This window comes from Pyxicephalus adspersus, unplaced genomic scaffold (assembly GCF_032062135.1).
Source record: "Pyxicephalus adspersus unplaced genomic scaffold, UCB_Pads_2.0 Sca84, whole genome shotgun sequence".
Classification (NCBI taxonomy): domain Eukaryota; kingdom Metazoa; phylum Chordata; class Amphibia; order Anura; family Pyxicephalidae; genus Pyxicephalus; species Pyxicephalus adspersus.
This window is the reverse complement of record NW_027317091.1, coordinates 493-18300: the sequence shown is the minus strand read 5'-3', so window position 1 is coordinate 18300 and position 17808 is coordinate 493. Positions and strand designations below refer to the sequence as shown.

General features: G+C 39.9%; 1 protein-coding gene across 1 annotated transcript; it reads left to right on the top strand.

The window, feature by feature from the left end:
- Positions 1-1144: 1144 nt before the first annotated feature.
- LOC140344852 (armadillo-like helical domain-containing protein 3) lies at positions 1145-16837 on the top strand. The gene is made up of 12 exons (XM_072432052.1): positions 1145-1207; positions 2046-2132; positions 2906-2962; positions 3078-3121; positions 3333-3393; positions 4020-4066; positions 4410-4485; positions 5739-5832; positions 7879-7980; positions 9444-9502; positions 13684-13749; positions 16537-16837. Exons 1-12 carry the CDS (start codon positions 1145-1147, stop codon positions 16699-16701), a joined length of 921 nt encoding a protein of 306 aa, XP_072288153.1. The 3' UTR covers positions 16702-16837.
- Positions 16838-17808: the final 971 nt, after the last annotated feature.

The window sequence follows — 17808 nt, the reverse complement described above, 5'->3', positions numbered from 1 at the left end:
CTTACTACAATTTGTATCCACAAGATCCTTTTATAATATTGTTTTGCTTGTCTTCCAGCTTGGTCCAATCAATCGTGTGATCTGATTTGCTGGTTCTTACTGTCACTGCCTGCTTTGCTAGCATGAAGCTGATGGCGGAATGCCAGGGACTTTTCTAGCATGTGGTTGCTGGGTAGTGTGTTACACCTGTCAGATACCGCAGTGGTGGGGTTAGGAAAAAAACAAGCCGCTGTCAGGTGACTGCTGGCTACATCTGGGCACTTGCAAAATGCCAGGCAATGTGCCCAGCTAACAAAGCCTGAAAAGGACACTGCATTAAATTGAGGCTGCATCAAGTCCCAATCTAATGGGAATTGTTCCCTTTCGGAGAGAGAGAGAGAGAGAGAGAGAGAGAGAGAGAGGGAGAGAGATATTGGATGGAGAGAGAGAGAGATACTAGACATAGAGAGAGAGAGGGAGAAACTGGATGGAGTGAGAGATACTAGACGTAGAGAGAGAAAGAGAGAGAGAGAGAGATACTAGATGGAGAGAGACAGATACTAAACATAGAGAGGGTAAAACTGGATGGAGAGAGAGAGAGAGAGAGAGAGAGAGAGAGAGATTTTAGATGGAGAGAGACAGATACTAGGCATAGAAAGGGATAAACTGGATGGAGGGGGAGAGAGAGAGGGAGAGAGAGAGAGGGAGATATTGGATGGAGAGAGAGAGAGATATCGGATGGAGAAAGAAAGGGAGATACTGAATGGAGAGAGAGAGAGAGATACTAGACGTAGAGATAGAAAGAGAGAAAGAGAGCGAGAGAGAGATACTAGATGGAGAGAGACAGATACTAGACATAGAGAGGGAGAAACTGGATGGAGGGAGGGGGGGAGAGAGAGAGAGAGAGATTGGATGAAGAGAGAGAGGAGATATTGGATAAAGAGAGAGAGAGGGAGATATTGGATGGAGAGAGAGACACTAGACATAGAGAGAGAGGGAGAGAGAGAGACTGGATAAAGAGAGAGAGAGAGAAAGGGAGATACTGGATGAAGAGAGAGGGGGAGAGAGAAAGAGAGATATTGCTTGGAGAGAGAGAACAAGGTATTGGATGAAGAGAGAGCGAGGGAGAGAGATACTGAATAGAGAGGGAGAGGGAGATATTTGGATGGAGAGGGTGAAAACAGGGGAAGGAGAGAGTGAAAGAAAAAGGGAGAAATGGGGGGAAGAGGTGAGAGAGAGAAATGGAGGGAGGGAGAGATGGTGAGAGGAAAAGAAGAAAGAAAAGAGAAGGGTGGAAGAGAGGGAAAATGTGGGATTGGTGAGAGAATGCAGGGGACAAAAAATGAGTGAGAGAATAAAATAGAAGAGAGTGGGGGTGAGAGAGAAGACGGGGGAAAAGAGAGAAGAAATTGAAAGATAGAAAAGGGGGGATAGAGATAAAGAGAGAGTGAAGAGATACTAGATGGATAAAGAGATAGATGTGAAATAAATGTCTCTATTTGTCTCTCTATTTATTTATACAGTGGGAGATATACCGTACTATACTAGTTAGGGAAAGAAATACTCACTTTGTCTCACTCAGTATTTATATGAAGAGATAGAAATATTTTTAAGATAGAGATAGATTCTGTGCTATAACACACAGTGGTGGATCAGTTTATGAAGTCCGTGTTGTATATTAGTGACCCCCACCCTATTTACACATTTGTACAATCTATTCATTATAAGTCTTAGCTGAAATGTGTGGTTGTAGCTTTAGGCATGCTGCAGGCTTTACCTCTCCCCGGGGTTTTTGCTCCCCGAGGTATAGATCTCTCCAGATGTTTGGGGATAAAATATGCTGCAGAGGCAATTTTGTGTACCATAAATTAGAAATCCACTCCTCGCTCTGGGGAAAATACAGGATTGATTTATATGGGTCTTGTTTTCTTCGAATGATGACCGTCCAAAACTGTAAATAATTGTCATGGTTATTCAGTGGTTTCAGCGGTTTTTTAAATGGGGTACAATAGGCTTTAATAGACACCTCTGTTCTGCCACCTAATTGCTGTTTGTTATCGGTCTAGATCCTGTCAAATCCTCTGAGTCGCAGGGAGCATGGTTACGATGCTGTCGTTTTACTTGCACTTCTTGTAAACTATAGAAAATATGAGGTGAGTGTTTTTAGAATAAAGAAAACTAACAACATAAATGTCATTTGTAAGCACTTATTTGTAAGCAAATACAAATCACCTTAAAAATTAAAATACTGTACACATAATTTTGTAAAAATACACCAAGTTGGCTTCCAACACAGCCAACCCAGAAATTTTTTTAAGCTGGGTAGGAAGAAATTGTAGGCGTGTGGCAACCCCTGTATTGTGACCCAACTTTTCAGTAAAATACTAAAAACAGCTGGGTGGTTACTGAAAAGTGCCGGGTGGTGCGCCCTGAAAAGTGCTGGGTGGTGCGCCCGGCTAAAAGGGACTGAGGAGAACACCTTAAAAATATAGTGCAGAAAAAATGCTCTGGTTTGAGTGCTTTAAAGATGCCTAGGTGACATCATTGTACCTTACCCTGTTGTACACTGGTAAAGTTATTTAAAGTGCTTTTGGAAACAGTTTGACTTTGATGGGTGTATAGTAAACTCCCCATAGAGTAGACCTTTCATTTGTATGGAAGAGAGTCTAACACTGAAGAATGGTGGGGGGCAGATAAAAAATACAAGCTACTAATAGAACACATACTGTACCTTACTTACTTAAGCCTTACTGTAATGGCACAGTCACATTGCTCTTTGCCTCGTTGCATAAAATCTTTTATGTCTGTCAGGGACATCACATTTTGTAAGAAGATTTTACATGATGGTTTCATTTTGTAACAAGTGTTCTCCACTAGCTGTTAATTCATGTCTAATAATCGGATTTCTTGTCTTTATATCCTGCAGTCTGTCAATCCGTACATTGTGAAGTTGTCTATTATGGATGATGAGGGAACGCTGAACGTAAGTAATGGTGTAATTCTTGCCTACTGACTCATTCTCTAAGTTCTTTCTTGTTTTTGAGACATCAAATATTTTCTAAGTATTAAAAGTAATTGATCTTTTTTTCTTGTTCCAGGGAATGGGTCTGGTCATTGCTCGGGCATTGTTTGAATACAACACGTATGTACCCTTGCACACAATAAATAGCTTCCTGTTATGCTGTCAGTCTAGTGACTCTGGCAAGGCCAGTCTTTGACCACTGACTAAGAAATATGAGTGTCTGCTCAATCACCTCCTTCCATAAACCTGCATTCTCAGGCAATATGGTATACATGTTAAGGGATAAATTATATACTTTGCTAACATTAACCATCTCTCTTGCACCTCTTAGGCAGTACCGGGACAAGGAGGAAGAAAACCAGACAGGCTTTTTCTCTGCCCTGACGAGTATGGTAAGTGGACATCATTGTTGTCATCAACTGATGTTCTTAAAGCAGAACCAGTACCTGTGAGGATGCAGGAATGGTATTGCAGAAGGGACAGGTGATGTCTTTTCTGCTATGCCTGTTTGCATAGATTAGCGTAGGATGCTGGGATATGCTTGGTATTACGGCATTCCCTGGAGCTGCTAGAACTGAATAAACTCATGCATGCATGGAAGTTGCATTATTTCAACCTGGCCAGGCAAGTTGCCTGAAGATATCCGACGCCTGATTGGGTGAAGATAATAGGGCCCGCAACAGATCAGGTGTTTTTGTTTGTTTTTTTGCAGAAGGGACATCGCCTGTTACCTCTTCAATAAAGGACCTACCTGGTCCCAATTTTTTATTTAAAAGCTTTAGCTCCACTTTAAGATATGCTCAAGTGCAGAAGCACAGCCAGCTGGTGTGTGTTTCAGGCCATGGCCCTGCCAACCGTCAGATTCCTTTTCCCATATCTGATTCTGCTTGGCTGTGCTGTGGTCTGATAATAAATCTGTCGGGTTATCGCACGCTGCTCCTCTGCCCGACAGGATAACGCTTTCTTTATATTTACCGTGGTCTAAAAAGTAAGACTGTACTGCTTCTTTCTTCCACAGGTGGGCAGTATGTTCATAGCAGATGCTGATGAGAAGATCTCTGTGCAGTAAGTACATTTCTATAATCACTGTGTTTATTTTCACAAAAATAAAGTGATAATTAAAAAACAAACAAACAAATGCTTTGCATATGCTCCAATTCGAGGAAAGCAACTTTGCAATCGTTGTAAAAGCACTGGGTTGTGGCTTTCTAACATTTCACAGCTGTAAGGAAGTCCTTGTACAGGTAGGTACAAGGGAGATATTTTACCTGAAAGTATTTGCAGTAAGTTTAATTTACCACATTTTTATCACAGATATCATATCAGCATTTATCTATTGTTAGTTATTCTGTTTGGTGTTTTTTTGCCTTTTTAATGGGGGTTTTGTGCTGTTTTATGTTTTGAACAGGACTAACGAAGCTATTTTACTGGCACTTTACGAAGCTGTGCATCTGAATAGGAATTTTATCACTGTGCTGGCACAGGTCAGTCATTCCGAATTCTTCTACTTTTGTCTCCTCTATTTTTTGTACTTAATATTATTTTTTACTTTAGAATAGTTTTATTGAAAAATGTTTATCCAAAGACATTTCAAGTCAAATAAAATCAAAGGCACATGGCTGCAGATTATTATTATTACACAGTATTTATACAGCGCCGACATATTACGCATTGCTGTACAAAGTCAAAGGTATATCACTAGTAGTCCCTCAAAGGGGCTCACAATTTAATGACCATAGTCATGTGTGTTTTTTTACAGTCTAAGGTCAATTTTGTGAGAAAGCCCTAACTACATGTTTTTGGAATGTGGGAGGAAACTGGAGTATGCGTAGGAAACCCACTCAAACGCAGTGAGAACCTGCAAACTCCATGCAGATAGTGACCTTGCCAAGATTCAAACCTGGGACCTAGTGCTGCAAAGGCCAACCACTGAGCCATTGGGGCTGATTTTTTAAATCTCCCCCAAGACTGGAAAAGATAGACTATCATAGGAGAAACTTGGATATTCCAATATACTGGAATGGATTTCTTAAAATATTTTGCAAATGTTTTTAATTCTGGACCACATTGATTCCAGGTTCACTAAATCACCCAGGTTTTCCCACGATAGCCTATCTTCTCCAGTCTTGGAATGCTTAAATAAATGATGGCTCTATTGTTATAGGTTGGTTATTGGATAGGTAGGGCTTTAGAGCTCAAAAGAGAAGTACTCAGACGGGGTGCTGTGATGTTTTTAGGATGCTTTGAACAGCAGCTTGCTGCACCTTCCATGATCTGCATGCATTGTATACAGAGGAATGGTGTTATTGGGCCTAAAATAAAATAAGGAAACAAAAACTGAAATATTTATTTAAATCAGTAATTAGTATTTGTAGGAGGTGGGAAAGGAGAGGAAGGTAAAATAAATTTTAACTTTAGAAAACTTTAAGTATTGCTAATGTTGGGGCAGGGTCCTCTCCTCCTGCTGTGCCACTGTCTCTATCTGTCTGTCACTTGCAACCCTGATTTAATGTACAGCGCTGAACAATATGTTGGCGCTATGTGTGAAACCAGTCTTCCCATTCGTATTTAGCACATCAAATTTACTATTTCTAATATGCATTGTCAGAATGCCTGAATCCCAGCATTGGCTGAACATAATTTAAGTAATTGTAGCAGGTGAAATGATTCACATGTATCATATCTGTTTAGAAATAATGTTTAAAAATCCTCATTCTTCATTTTTTTTTTTTTTAAGAGTCATCCTGAAATGGGCTTGGTTACTGTACCTACCAGCCCCCTACCTACAACACCAACAACTCCTCTGGGTATGACCCCTCCTTCCTCAGATGGTACGTTTTCAGCTGTCTTAATATTAATTCATGCTTTGTGTATTAAAGATGATTTCCCTCTTTCAGTTGCAATAAAGCTCACACCGCACCCCTCACATCAAAAAATAATCCTGCATACAAACCTTAAATCCAGATGAATTCAGCTGGTCATGTGATTAGTAGGGTTCTCTTTTTCCAGATTTTTAGATGATTCACCTCCCAGGATGTCCATGACGTCTGAGCTCACTGAGAGTGGTAATTGACGATAAGTGTCATTCAGCCTGGAAGGTTTGGACTGTTAGCAGCAGAAGATGACATAAGGGCAGTTCTGGTTTGTTGGAGAGTTATGTTTCTCCAACACAAGAGGGGACGAATGGAGTTTAAGGTCGAACTCCAGTATTACAGTCAAAATAAAACTCATCGCCAGGTGTGCATGTTTTCATGTTATGTGTACATCTCATCTGGATTTTCAGTTCAGCTGGTCTGGCCATTTACAGTGCCCTGACATCATCATATACAGTGCGAGACCGGCAGTCCTGCATTGCATGATGTACAGAGTGGGCCCACTAGGGTTTTGGTAACCAGACGAGCACTGGCTGCATAGGGAGTGAGGATTTTAGCTTGTGTACGTATTTCTACCAGTGTTCAACCAAGAAATGTTTTTAAGCCGGTTGGGAAAAAATTGTAGGTGGGTGGCAGCGCCTGTATTATGACCCAACTCAGTAACTGCCTGAAAACAGCCGGGTGGTTACTGCAAAGTGCCGGGCTAAAGGGGGCTGGGGAGAACACTACTGCCTACCTTTCCAATGAGCATTTAACCCATACATTTCGGAGTTGCCACACTAATTACTTTCTCCCCCCCAAATCAAGCTTTTTCAATTCCTTTTGGTAATCTCTGAATAACACCAAGACTACAAGACATTGTTCTAGAGTGCTGTTTGCACCCTAATCTTCTAGAGCATCCTAGGTGTGCCATGCCATTCCGACTGCCCCCCACCTTCCTTCCTGCTACTCCTATTGGTCCTCTCACTTTAAGGACCTTCTACTCCTCTATTGTGCTAGCAAGTTAGTAACTCTGGTGAACTGACAAGTAGACTTTCAGAATTTAGAAGATTGCTTTCTGGGTACCATCAGCCCTTCATTAATTTTACTTGTTGTCTTGAGTCTCTGTATAATTATCTATTTCATTTTCCCAGCTGCTGAAGTACTACTTTACAACCTTGCAGTATTCCATTTGAATTATGAAAATGAAATAATGCCACTGTGCCTTCAATAAGAAATGTGGTTTTTCCAATTTCATTTAATTATCATTATCTCTAGCTGTGTGTGTTTTTGGATAGAGATATATGTGGTTGTCAGTGTGTTAGTATAAATTTCATACCTTTGCCAAGCCTTGGCCTCCGTCTCCCTATATCAAGTTGTTGATTGCAGAATTGGATCCAGCAATATCTATGCAAGATTGAGCTTAGGTTAAAAAAAACTCTATTAATGTAGATGCAAACTTAAACACTAAAAACTCATATAAAACATGTTGTCGTGTTTAGTATTTTTAAATCTGCAACTTTTATTAAATTAATACCTAGTGATCCTGCTTTGAAGGTTATTATATAGGCACATCCTTTTATAAGACGACAACACTTGGTTCTATTAGCCAGTTAAGCTGCTGTGTTGTCACCCTGTGACCCTTTTAATAGAAACTACAATTGGCTTTTTGACATATAGATAGTCCATAACCATTAGCAAACCCATGCAGCCATTGCTGGATTGCATGTAGACAGTAAATGGCTGCAGGTTATCAGGAACAGTTAAATGCACTAAAGGAAAAAAGAAAAATTAATATTTAAAAGGCAATATATATGATACAGAGTACTTTAGCAAACTGAATTGTTCTTAGGGACATCAAGGTGTACGGTAAGGATCAACAAACCAGCAGAATCTGAAATGTGAGTTTGGCTGTTAGGACGCAGCAAAGGGACTACTGATATAAAGTAATAAGGATCATCTGAGATGAGGGGATGTGGCAAAGGGTGTTGTGCATTGCCAATATTATTGCTGTGTTTTCTGCAGTGATCAGCCCGACAGAGCTGCCCCTCGATGCCGATGTACAAACCAGCAACCTGCTTATCACTTTCCTAAAGTACAGCTCCATCGTCATGCAAGACACAAAAGGTAAACATGGGGAATTCGCTATCCCCGCAATACTGTCACTGTAATCACAACTAATAAACCATCCAGCTACCTACACAAGGAAGACATCTCTAACAAAACAAACCCTCCGTGCTGTGATTCCCCTGACAGGCCCTTTCATACAGACAAGCGTCTTCTGACAACGGTGTGACCGGCGTGACACTCTTACTTTTTGTGTGTGATATGTCAGAGTCTTCTTACTGCCTTGAATCCGGACTTTTATTGCATGTTTTATCAGTCAGTGAAGCATGCTGTTCCCTCTCTGATGCATAAAAAACAGAAAAAATAGACGACACAAAATTAGAGTTGTTTTTTGACCAATTAAGTCCATTATGCCATTCCTAAAAAAATGAAGAATTCTGAGGTGTGGCTGTAAACAACAGTTCCAATTTTGTGCTCTGTACTTTTAATAAAAGTTCCAAATTTACTCTTTATCTCTTTCCATCTTTTTCCTTTTCTTTATATCTCTGTTTTACACTTTTACACTTATACATTTTTTTTTCCTATACTCTCTCACTCTCTTTTTACTTTCTTTCTTCTCTCCTTCTCTTTCTGTTCCTCTTCTCTCTCTTTTCTCTCCCCTGTCATCCTCCCTTTTTTTCTCTCTATTTCTCCAACGTTCTCCCATCTCCTCCACATTCCCCTCGCTTTCTCCTTCCAGCCTCTACTTCCCTCTTCCTTCTGTTTCTTTGTGCTGTGTTTTCAACTAAAATCTTCTCTTCTCTCTCCTCTCCTCTTCTCTTCTCTCTCCTCTCCTCTTCTCTTCTCTCTCTCTTCCCCCTCCTCTCCTCTTTTATCTCTCTCTCCCCTCCTCTCTGCCTTTCTTTCATCTCTCCAACCTCCCTCTCTTTCTACCCCCTTCATCCCCCTCACTTTCTACTTTCATTCTCTACGTTGCTCCTCCTTTTTGCTCTTTGTGCTCTTTTTGACGCTAAAATCTCCTTTCACCCTTTCCCCTCGTTTTCACTCTTTACTGTTTTCTCTCTCCTTTCTCCATCCCTCTTTTCACTCTTTCCCTTCTTTTCATGCTTTACCCTCTTTTCACTCTTTAACATCTTCTCACGTCATCCCTTTCTTTTCACTCTCCCTCCCTCTCTTTTTTTACCCCTCCATGCCCCTCACTTTCTCCTTCCAGCCTCCACTTCTATCTTGCTTTTTGTTCTTTGTGCTCTTTTTGACGCTAGAATCTCCTTTCCCCCTTTTTTCACCCATTCCTCTCTTTTTTCACCCTTTCTCCTCTTTTTCATCCTCTTCCCTTTTTTTACTCATTACCATCTTCTCTCTCCTCTGTCCCTTTCTTTTTTCTATCCAACCTCGCCCCAGACCCCTGTCCTTTCCTTTTTTTATTCCCTGTATGATTTGTGATATTTTTTTCCACTGCTTTTCTAAACACTTCTCCCTATATTCAATCTGATATATTTTTACCTTTTGTTTCTTTCTTGTAGATGAACATCGCCTGAACAGTGGCAAACTTTGCCTCATCATTCTTACTTGTATTGCAGAGGTGGGTCGTGTTTTCTTCACTCACATAGGGATCATGTGTAGATACGGGTACACTCTTTTTGGTTTATTTCACTTCAAAAGTACAAAATCCGTTCATCTGACATTGCTGCATATCCCTAGGTCAATTATATTGTATGCAGCGTACAATATGGCAGCCAATCCACTATTTGACTTTTTCCAAAGATAATAGAGTACCTGTCTCCTATCACTGCTTTGGCACCTGACATATTTTGTGGCTTCTTTCACATCCAGGGTCTTCTCTCCTTTACTATTACTTGGTCAGTGATAAAGTAGGTCCAGCTCACAATGTTAGGTTACATCACCTAAGCACCTAGCTCCATTTTTGCCATCTTACAGATAACAACAGAGGGCTATGATTGTACACTGTACTGCACATACGCCATGGGCACTGTACAGAAAGAAAACATTTTACAGCAGACCAGTAAAGCAGATATAAAGTCCAATCTACAAAATAACTTCTTATAGCATTCTGAAACTTCTGAAACATTTAAAAGGCCAGGCCAGGCTACTGCCTATTTAAAGATGGTCATAGATTGGGCAATGGGTGCATGACCAGGTAAATGATTGATATTTACTTGATTTCGATTGATTTAATTGAACAATGATTAGAGCTGTGTTATAGAAAAGGTCAATGGGAACAAACTTTTTAACTACTTGTTGTTAGACTGTGCTCACTTCTGATTTATCCCAGCCTGTTTGGGCATGAGGCAGAATTTGTGACGCTTGATTAGGCAAAATAATTGGGCATGTCCAATCAATGTTTGATTGACGTATTGATCAAATGTCAGTTTGGAATTCCCTAGTTATCAATAGAAATTTGATAGATTGGATAAAATAATTGAATCTAACGTTTTCAACCAGGGTTCCTCCAGATGTTGCTTGGGGTTTCTTGAGCAATTTGCGCCTCTAAGGTCATTATAACCGGACACCAATACACTGGCCAGCAATGTAAGAGGCATTCTTCCTCACTGACCCTCAAGCTAATATACTGTGAGCTGTGGATATAGTAAATATAGAAGGGGTTCCCTGAGGACCTAAAAGTTATTTTAAGGGTTCCGCCACGTTAAAAAGAGAGACTAGTCTAATCTGTTGAAACTATTGTATGGTGTGTGGTCACATTAAGTCTTTTTTGCACCTGTATTTAACTGATTTGATTGTATCCCATGCTGCAAATAACAAAGGCAGACCCCTGGTAAGTCTTAGGCTGTGTACACAAGTTAGATTTTTGTCGTTGGAAAGGATTTTTCACAATCTTTTCCAAGGACAGAAGACTGAAAAATGCATGAATGAGCACTGTACAGCGCCGTTCTGCTCTTTGGGGAGGGGAGAGAATGAGCAAGCCGCACCCGTTGCACTCTCTCCCCTTAGCTTGCATTGTGGTCGTAGATACGCCAGGACGGATCCATAAAAGATGTTGGACGGCTACTGTATACAGGTCTGATAGTAGCCCCGAGGCCACAATCGGAGGAGAATCATCTGACATGCATACGTAGCCTTAGGCCTTTTTGCAGCTTCACATGTTTAACAACATTGCATTATAAAGTGTAACTCCTGTTACTTCTCTGTGCTGTTTGGAAACATTGTGGTACATGCTGGAATTTCCCTTTAAACACTTCATACTTCATTATTGTTTTCAGAAAGGGAAGGTGCAATGTTTTGCAGAAGAAACTTGAGAGGTTGGCTGGTTGACAGGAGCTAAAAATACATTTGCTTATGAAAGCACAAAATGAAATCCAGAATCTAAAAACTAATGAGTTGGAGCGAGCCAATGGAACAAGGCAATGCGTCAAAGTTAATTAGTCTTTAAGATTGGACACAAAAAGCAATGTCTCTTGTAAATTCTACTAAATAGTGGGTGGCAAGGAGCCAATAAAGCATCGCACATCCAGAATTTCTAAACGTTTATTTCATGCCCTGCATTTTATTGCTAGTTTAATCTGCTGCTCTCTTTAAAGTTCATGTGGTTTGCACAGAAGATGAATTTTCTTTGTCTACAAATAAAGTTGAAGTACTCACATGGGTTTTTGTGGACTGGAGGTTAAATGGATCCATGGCCCGTAGCTACTAATGGGGTGATGTTGTTAGGGCTCTAGTGTGTGAATTACTGTATATTGTCTGCCCGCGCTTTGCATAGCGATACATAAAGTGTATGGCTATGCAAAGCCTTTTTTTGTTTTAGGTAGATTTAGGTAGTTTAAGGAAGCCTTGGACCCTCTGTCAAGTTTGTATGGCTTTCTGTGTTCCCATAGGAAAGGTTTACCTCTTAATTCATATTGGTGGCCATTGTTGTCAAGAAAATAAACTGAAATCAACAATAGACTTTTTTTCAGAGCAGGTGAAGGATTATTTCTTCATCAGGTCTGCTTTTAGCTTCCTGTTTTGTCTACTTGGACAGGATGTAAAGATACATTTTACCAATGGTATTAAGATTAATATTTATTATTATTATTACACAGTATTTATATAGTGCCAACATATCACACAGCCTTTTGCAAAGTCTATAGTTTTGTCCGTCCCTCTAAGGAATTCACAATCTAATGTCCTTACCATAGTCATATGTCTTTAAAGGCAATTTTTGGGTGAGGGCAATTGTTTTTGGAATGTGGGAGGAAACCGGAGGACACAGAGAACCTGCAAACTCCATGCAGATGGTGTCCTGGCTGAGATTCGAACCTGGGACGTAGCGCTGCAAAAGGCCAGAGTGCTAACCTCTGGGCCACCGTGCTTCTACTTCAGATAGCAAAGAAAAAACCTAGCATGGGTTACAAACCTTGGTTACTATATACCCAGTGTTCTCCCGAGCCCCATTTAACCGGGTGCACCACCTACAATTTCTTTCCACCCTGCTTAAAAAAATTGTATGGGTTCAACACTTCTTTTGACTATATATACACTTTAGCATGAAAAGTAGATCTAATGCCAGGTCTACATGAAGGGTGTAAAATAATGGAAATATGCCAGTGCTAAATCACCATAAATAGGGCCTTTGTGTTACATACACAGCTTTGATTCTCGCTTACTTGTACATTGTGCATTAATAGACTGTACCATTCTAGCACAATGCCACAGCTAAGATGTTTACCCTCGCATTCATAAGTCATAGCAACTGCTGCGATCTTCGCCAACCCATGGCATCAGTCATGACTTTCTGTATTGATTTCCACCCATTGTATTTTTTTTTTCACCAACCCTGCTGTCAATCTTTTCAGGCAGGAATGTGTTTTATTTACAAGGCATTTTCAAGTGTGAATACAACAGACTGTCCCAGCAGGAGGAAGGTCTCATGCAATATGTATTTTCTTTCAACAAAACAGATAACGTTTCTTTTCCTCCTATAAAGATCAGAACTTAAAATATATATATATATATATATATATATATATATATATATATATATATATATATATATATAAAATCATATACAAAAAATAATATATCCACTTGCTGCACTAGTCACTTTATCAAATATAATTATAATTTTTCTATATATATATATATATATATATATTTGTAATCTATTCTGTCATTTTCTAGTAAAAAATTCAAGGCAACATGTCAGTCCGGAAGTGTTCTGTATAGAACGATCCCCCCTGCCCCAGAAACATAATTTCCTCTTTCAATGGCTGAAAAGCTGAAAATTTCTGCAAATTGTGCTCTAACATCAGATTGTGGACATGCCCTGCAATAAGAATTTTGGGTTTTCTGACCCCCAATGTCCGGTAATTTCCTGGTGATTCTGTCATAAGGGCAGAAAGTGAAATCTCAGTTGGATTTTGCTCCCAATTTATTCAATTGCTTATCTTTCCAAAAAGCTTTATCCTGAGATACCTTGACTGTTGGTGAGTAGTGGTGGTAGCACCGTCATAGCTATGTTACCTACCCAACCCAAGGCTCATATCCTTAAACATATATAAGTTCCAGATGTCCTCATTCAACCTTTACATGTATTGCAGGTCTGTAAAATATATACTAATAAAGGAAACATTGTTCATTTTTGTATTTGCAGTGAAGCCATGTCCCCTCCTCCTCCTCCTCACTAGCTGTCATTGCAGTTGGCTCTGTGTGTTCCATCAAAAAGAGCCAAATGTTCTTGGTGATTGTTGTTGATGTGGATTTCAGTTACTGCACTTAATGATTTGCACTTTGTATGTGTCTGTACAGGACCAATATGTCAACGCCTTTCTGCACGATGACAACATGAATTTCCGTGTGAACCTCCACAGAATGGTTAGTGCAATCCCTGTTGAAAATGTACACGTGTACCAGCATTAAATATTTATGTCTGTCATGTACAGGCAGACATCAAGCCAAACACAAGACAAATATTTGATACAGTATCTTCCACCTTATTTTTCTTTACTCAAGAAAGCTTAGAGAATGCTTTGTGACAAGTGGCATGTACTACCTTGACAATGAGAACATATTTCTTGTATTTCACTGGCTAATTAGCAGGAATTTTGGATGCAAACATTTTCTTAAAAGTAAATCTGTGCCTAGACTAGACCAAACGCCAGAGGAACTGTGTTTTCAATGCATTTTAAAGATGAATTTCTCCATAGTGCCAGCAGCTATAGAGGTTGACAGGGGATTGTCTTGCTTGTTAAGAATGGGTAAATATTTTACAGAAACTTACAGTAAAGCAAGCTAACCTGTCATAGCAGACTACACATACTTGCCTTCACTTGTGTCCATACCACCAAACACAGATCTTATCCCATGTTAAAGCCTCATGTTTGTTTCTGTACCAAGGGCTAGGTCTAGAAGTCGTACTGCCACTGAAACAAGAGAGCTCCTAAACTGCTATGTAAATGCTGTGTCCTATAATGGACAGCACAAGAAATAGGTTTTGTAGGAAATTCAGGGGAATACTACTGCCAGAAGTGTCAGTTCCAGTGGGGGTTACAGCCAAAAGATTCCTCAGCATATGAGCAGAAATTAGGGGTGCAAGCACAAGTGTGGCATCATTTTGTGCAGGGCTTTACCCTTTATATACATGCTGGCTATTTATAATGGAGCTATTTCAATCTGCCCTTATACTTGAGAGGGCAATATCCCAATGAAGCAGTTTTTGGTCTGATACCATGGTGATATCCTGTCTGGGGGAACAATCATGTTGGTCAGGCAATCACTGTTGTTCTTCTTTGATGATACGTAGTTCCTGCAATACTTTTCTTTTTTCACATCTGCTGATATCAGCAAAAATGCTTGTTAGAGACAAATGCTCCCACTTCTGGATCCATTAGTCAATCCACTTACTGTTATGCAGGATCCTTTTTTTCCCAATTGGCCTCTATGGGTCATCCTATCCTACAAAGGAGAACAGTAGAAAACCAGATTTCGCTTTATCTACATAGTCATAGTCATAGTATTCCTTCCAGCAGCGTTTGTTAGATTTCATAGAAAAGAATGTAAACATTTACAATGTAAATCTATAGACCTTACACTTTTCATATGCAATTGGCACAGTTTAGGTCAAATGCATTAGGTACAACACCCAAAGGCTACATACACACACAGTTACATAGTAAGTCAGGTTGAAAAAAGCCATAGGATCATCAAGTTCAACCACTGGAGAAATAAACATATCCCAGATATAAAACCCCATGGACAGGTTTGATCCAGAGGAAGGTAAAAAATCCCTTGTACAATTTGCTCTAACAGGGGGAAAAAATTCCTTCCTGATTTTATGAGGTAATCGGATGTTCTCTGGATCAACAGCCTCTGATACCTTTACATTAAAGTCATAATCCCCAGTTATATTCTGTGCTTCTAGAAATCATCCAGCTTTTTTCTAAAGCAATCTATAGTAGTTGCTGAAACTACTTCCTGAGGGAGCAGATTCCACATTTTCACAGACCTTACAGTGAAGAATCCCTTTCTTAATATCAGATGATTGGCACTAGAGGCAAACGGTTGAGGTCGTCTTTGGTAAAAAATCTGATGTGAACAGCAGTGCCCTGATCTCGTTCATTAAACCCGCAATGATGGAATGATGAACAACCAGTTGGGAACATCTGCTGTGCATTTGTATGGAGAAGAGCACAATGGGGTGCCACTCACTCGTCATCCCCTCTTCACCAAACAGAACAGCACTGTATGTACATCGCTCATTCATTCCTCTGTAACTGGAAACAATCACAAAAGATTTTCCAGAGACAGTCAGATGATTGTATGTGCATACCCCAAGACTGTAGTATTCCAGTGTTCTCCACATAACATTTTCCAAATGAATGTCAGACAGGTGAATTGAATGATGAAAATAAAAATAGATTAAAAAATGAATTACAAATGCAATAAATAAAATATATAAAATGTCATAAATACATAAAAAATAATAAATGACTTGCCTCACATTTTTTTTATTAGGCTTACTACAATTTGTATCCACAAGATCCTTTTATAATATTGTTTTGCTTGTCTTCCAGCTTGGTCCAATCAATCGTGTGATCTGATTTGCTGGTTCTTACTGTCACTGCCTGCTTTGCTAGCATGAAGCTGATGGCGGAATGCCAGGGACTTTTCTAGCATGTGGTTGCTGGGTAGTGTGTTACACCTGTCAGATACCGCAGTGGTGGGGTTAGGAAAAAAACAAGCCGCTGTCAGGTGACTGCTGGCTACATCTGGGCACTTGCAAAATGCCAGGCAATGTGCCCAGCTAACAAAGCCTGAAAAGGACACTGCATTAAATTGAGGCTGCATCAAGTCCCAATCTAATGGGAATTGTTCCCTTTCCAAAACACGACATCAAATGACTTTCATAAACCTCATTTCATTTTATGTGTCCTAGGGGCAGCTTACCTAGTGGGAAACTAATAAAGGACATTGTAGGTAAAGTTAAAAATAATGCTCATGTTTTTTCTCCCAACAGTTTAGATGTGATTGTAGACATAAGCTTTTTTTTTTTTTATTAGGATGGAAGGGATGTTAATAAGGAGGAAAACAATGGATTTCGAAGGAACAATGGATTTTGGATTTGCATTTTTTTTTTACTACCTGTGTTCTTTATCTTTGCAGCCAATGAGGCATCGGAAAAAACCAACTGACAAGAATGTTCCCAGCCGACCGCTGGTGTGTGCCGTGCTGGGTGAGTTATACCGATGTCTAATGTCAATGTCTGATGTCTTATTATGTGAAAGGGTAAATGCCAGAACCAGGAAGAAGTCTTTGAAAGGCACGTAAATGTTGATTACTGAATGACCTGCTCACTGTTTACTTTTCCCAATGAAGGTCTTCTTGCTCTGGGGTGGCTGAGTCTCTATGGGGTTGGGAGAATAATTTGTCCTGGTCCTCAAGAAGAAGGTTCAGCAAGGCAGGAAGTGATGGGACATTTCTCAAAAATAAAAAGAGATGGCAAAAAATACTATTTGAGTGTATATTGCATAAGGCAAGTAAAAAAAATAAAACAGGTTATGAAGAGCAAAGCTATACAGTTGCACATATATATAAAGCGCAGATATCATGTTTGTCCATTTCCCTGACCTAACCCCCATCGCCTTCACAGATCCATAATTACTTAGCTTTGATGGGATTCTTCTGTTTGCTTACATTCCAGCTATACAGTACACCTTGCTTCTTCATAGATTTCTATGGGTTGTGTCCCAAGGCGAGCCGAGACGGTTCCATAAAAGTCTATTGGGCTGTAATGTGCAGGCAAATTTGTGAAGTTGGAATGTAAACAAACGGGTTTTCTGTGGTCTTCTGATCTTGGATTGGAATAAGGGGAGCGTTGGTTACTTTAGGTCAGGGAAAGGGATAAACATGATAACTGCACTTTCTTTGTAAGAACTCTCCCAGTATTACATACTTACATTTCTTTAGCTACTGCTTAGCTCCAGGGGATAAAGGAAATATCTGGTACTTCTGGGCCAATCACTTCTAACTTTTTTTTAATGTTTACTTTTATTCATGCCTTCTTTTTCCATATTTACTAGTTATTAGACATATAAGGATATAAGAACCTCAGACAGTGGCCTATAGACTTAAAATATTGACCTGCACTAGTCTACAGATTTCAGGTCATGGCTGGCAGAGGTCAGATAATGGTCTACAGGCTTAAGATAGTGACCATTCTTGTCTACAGAGGTCAGATGATGCCCTGCAGGGTTCAGATGACGGCCTACAAAGATAGTGACCTGCTGTTGTCCACAGAGGTCAGACAATGACCGTCAGACCTAAGATAATGGCCTGCAGTGGCCAACAGACCTAAACAGAACTATATCTTAAAGGTGGCCATCCTATATTCCTACCAGCCATCATATTTGACCTGCATAGGGGTAAGCATTCCAT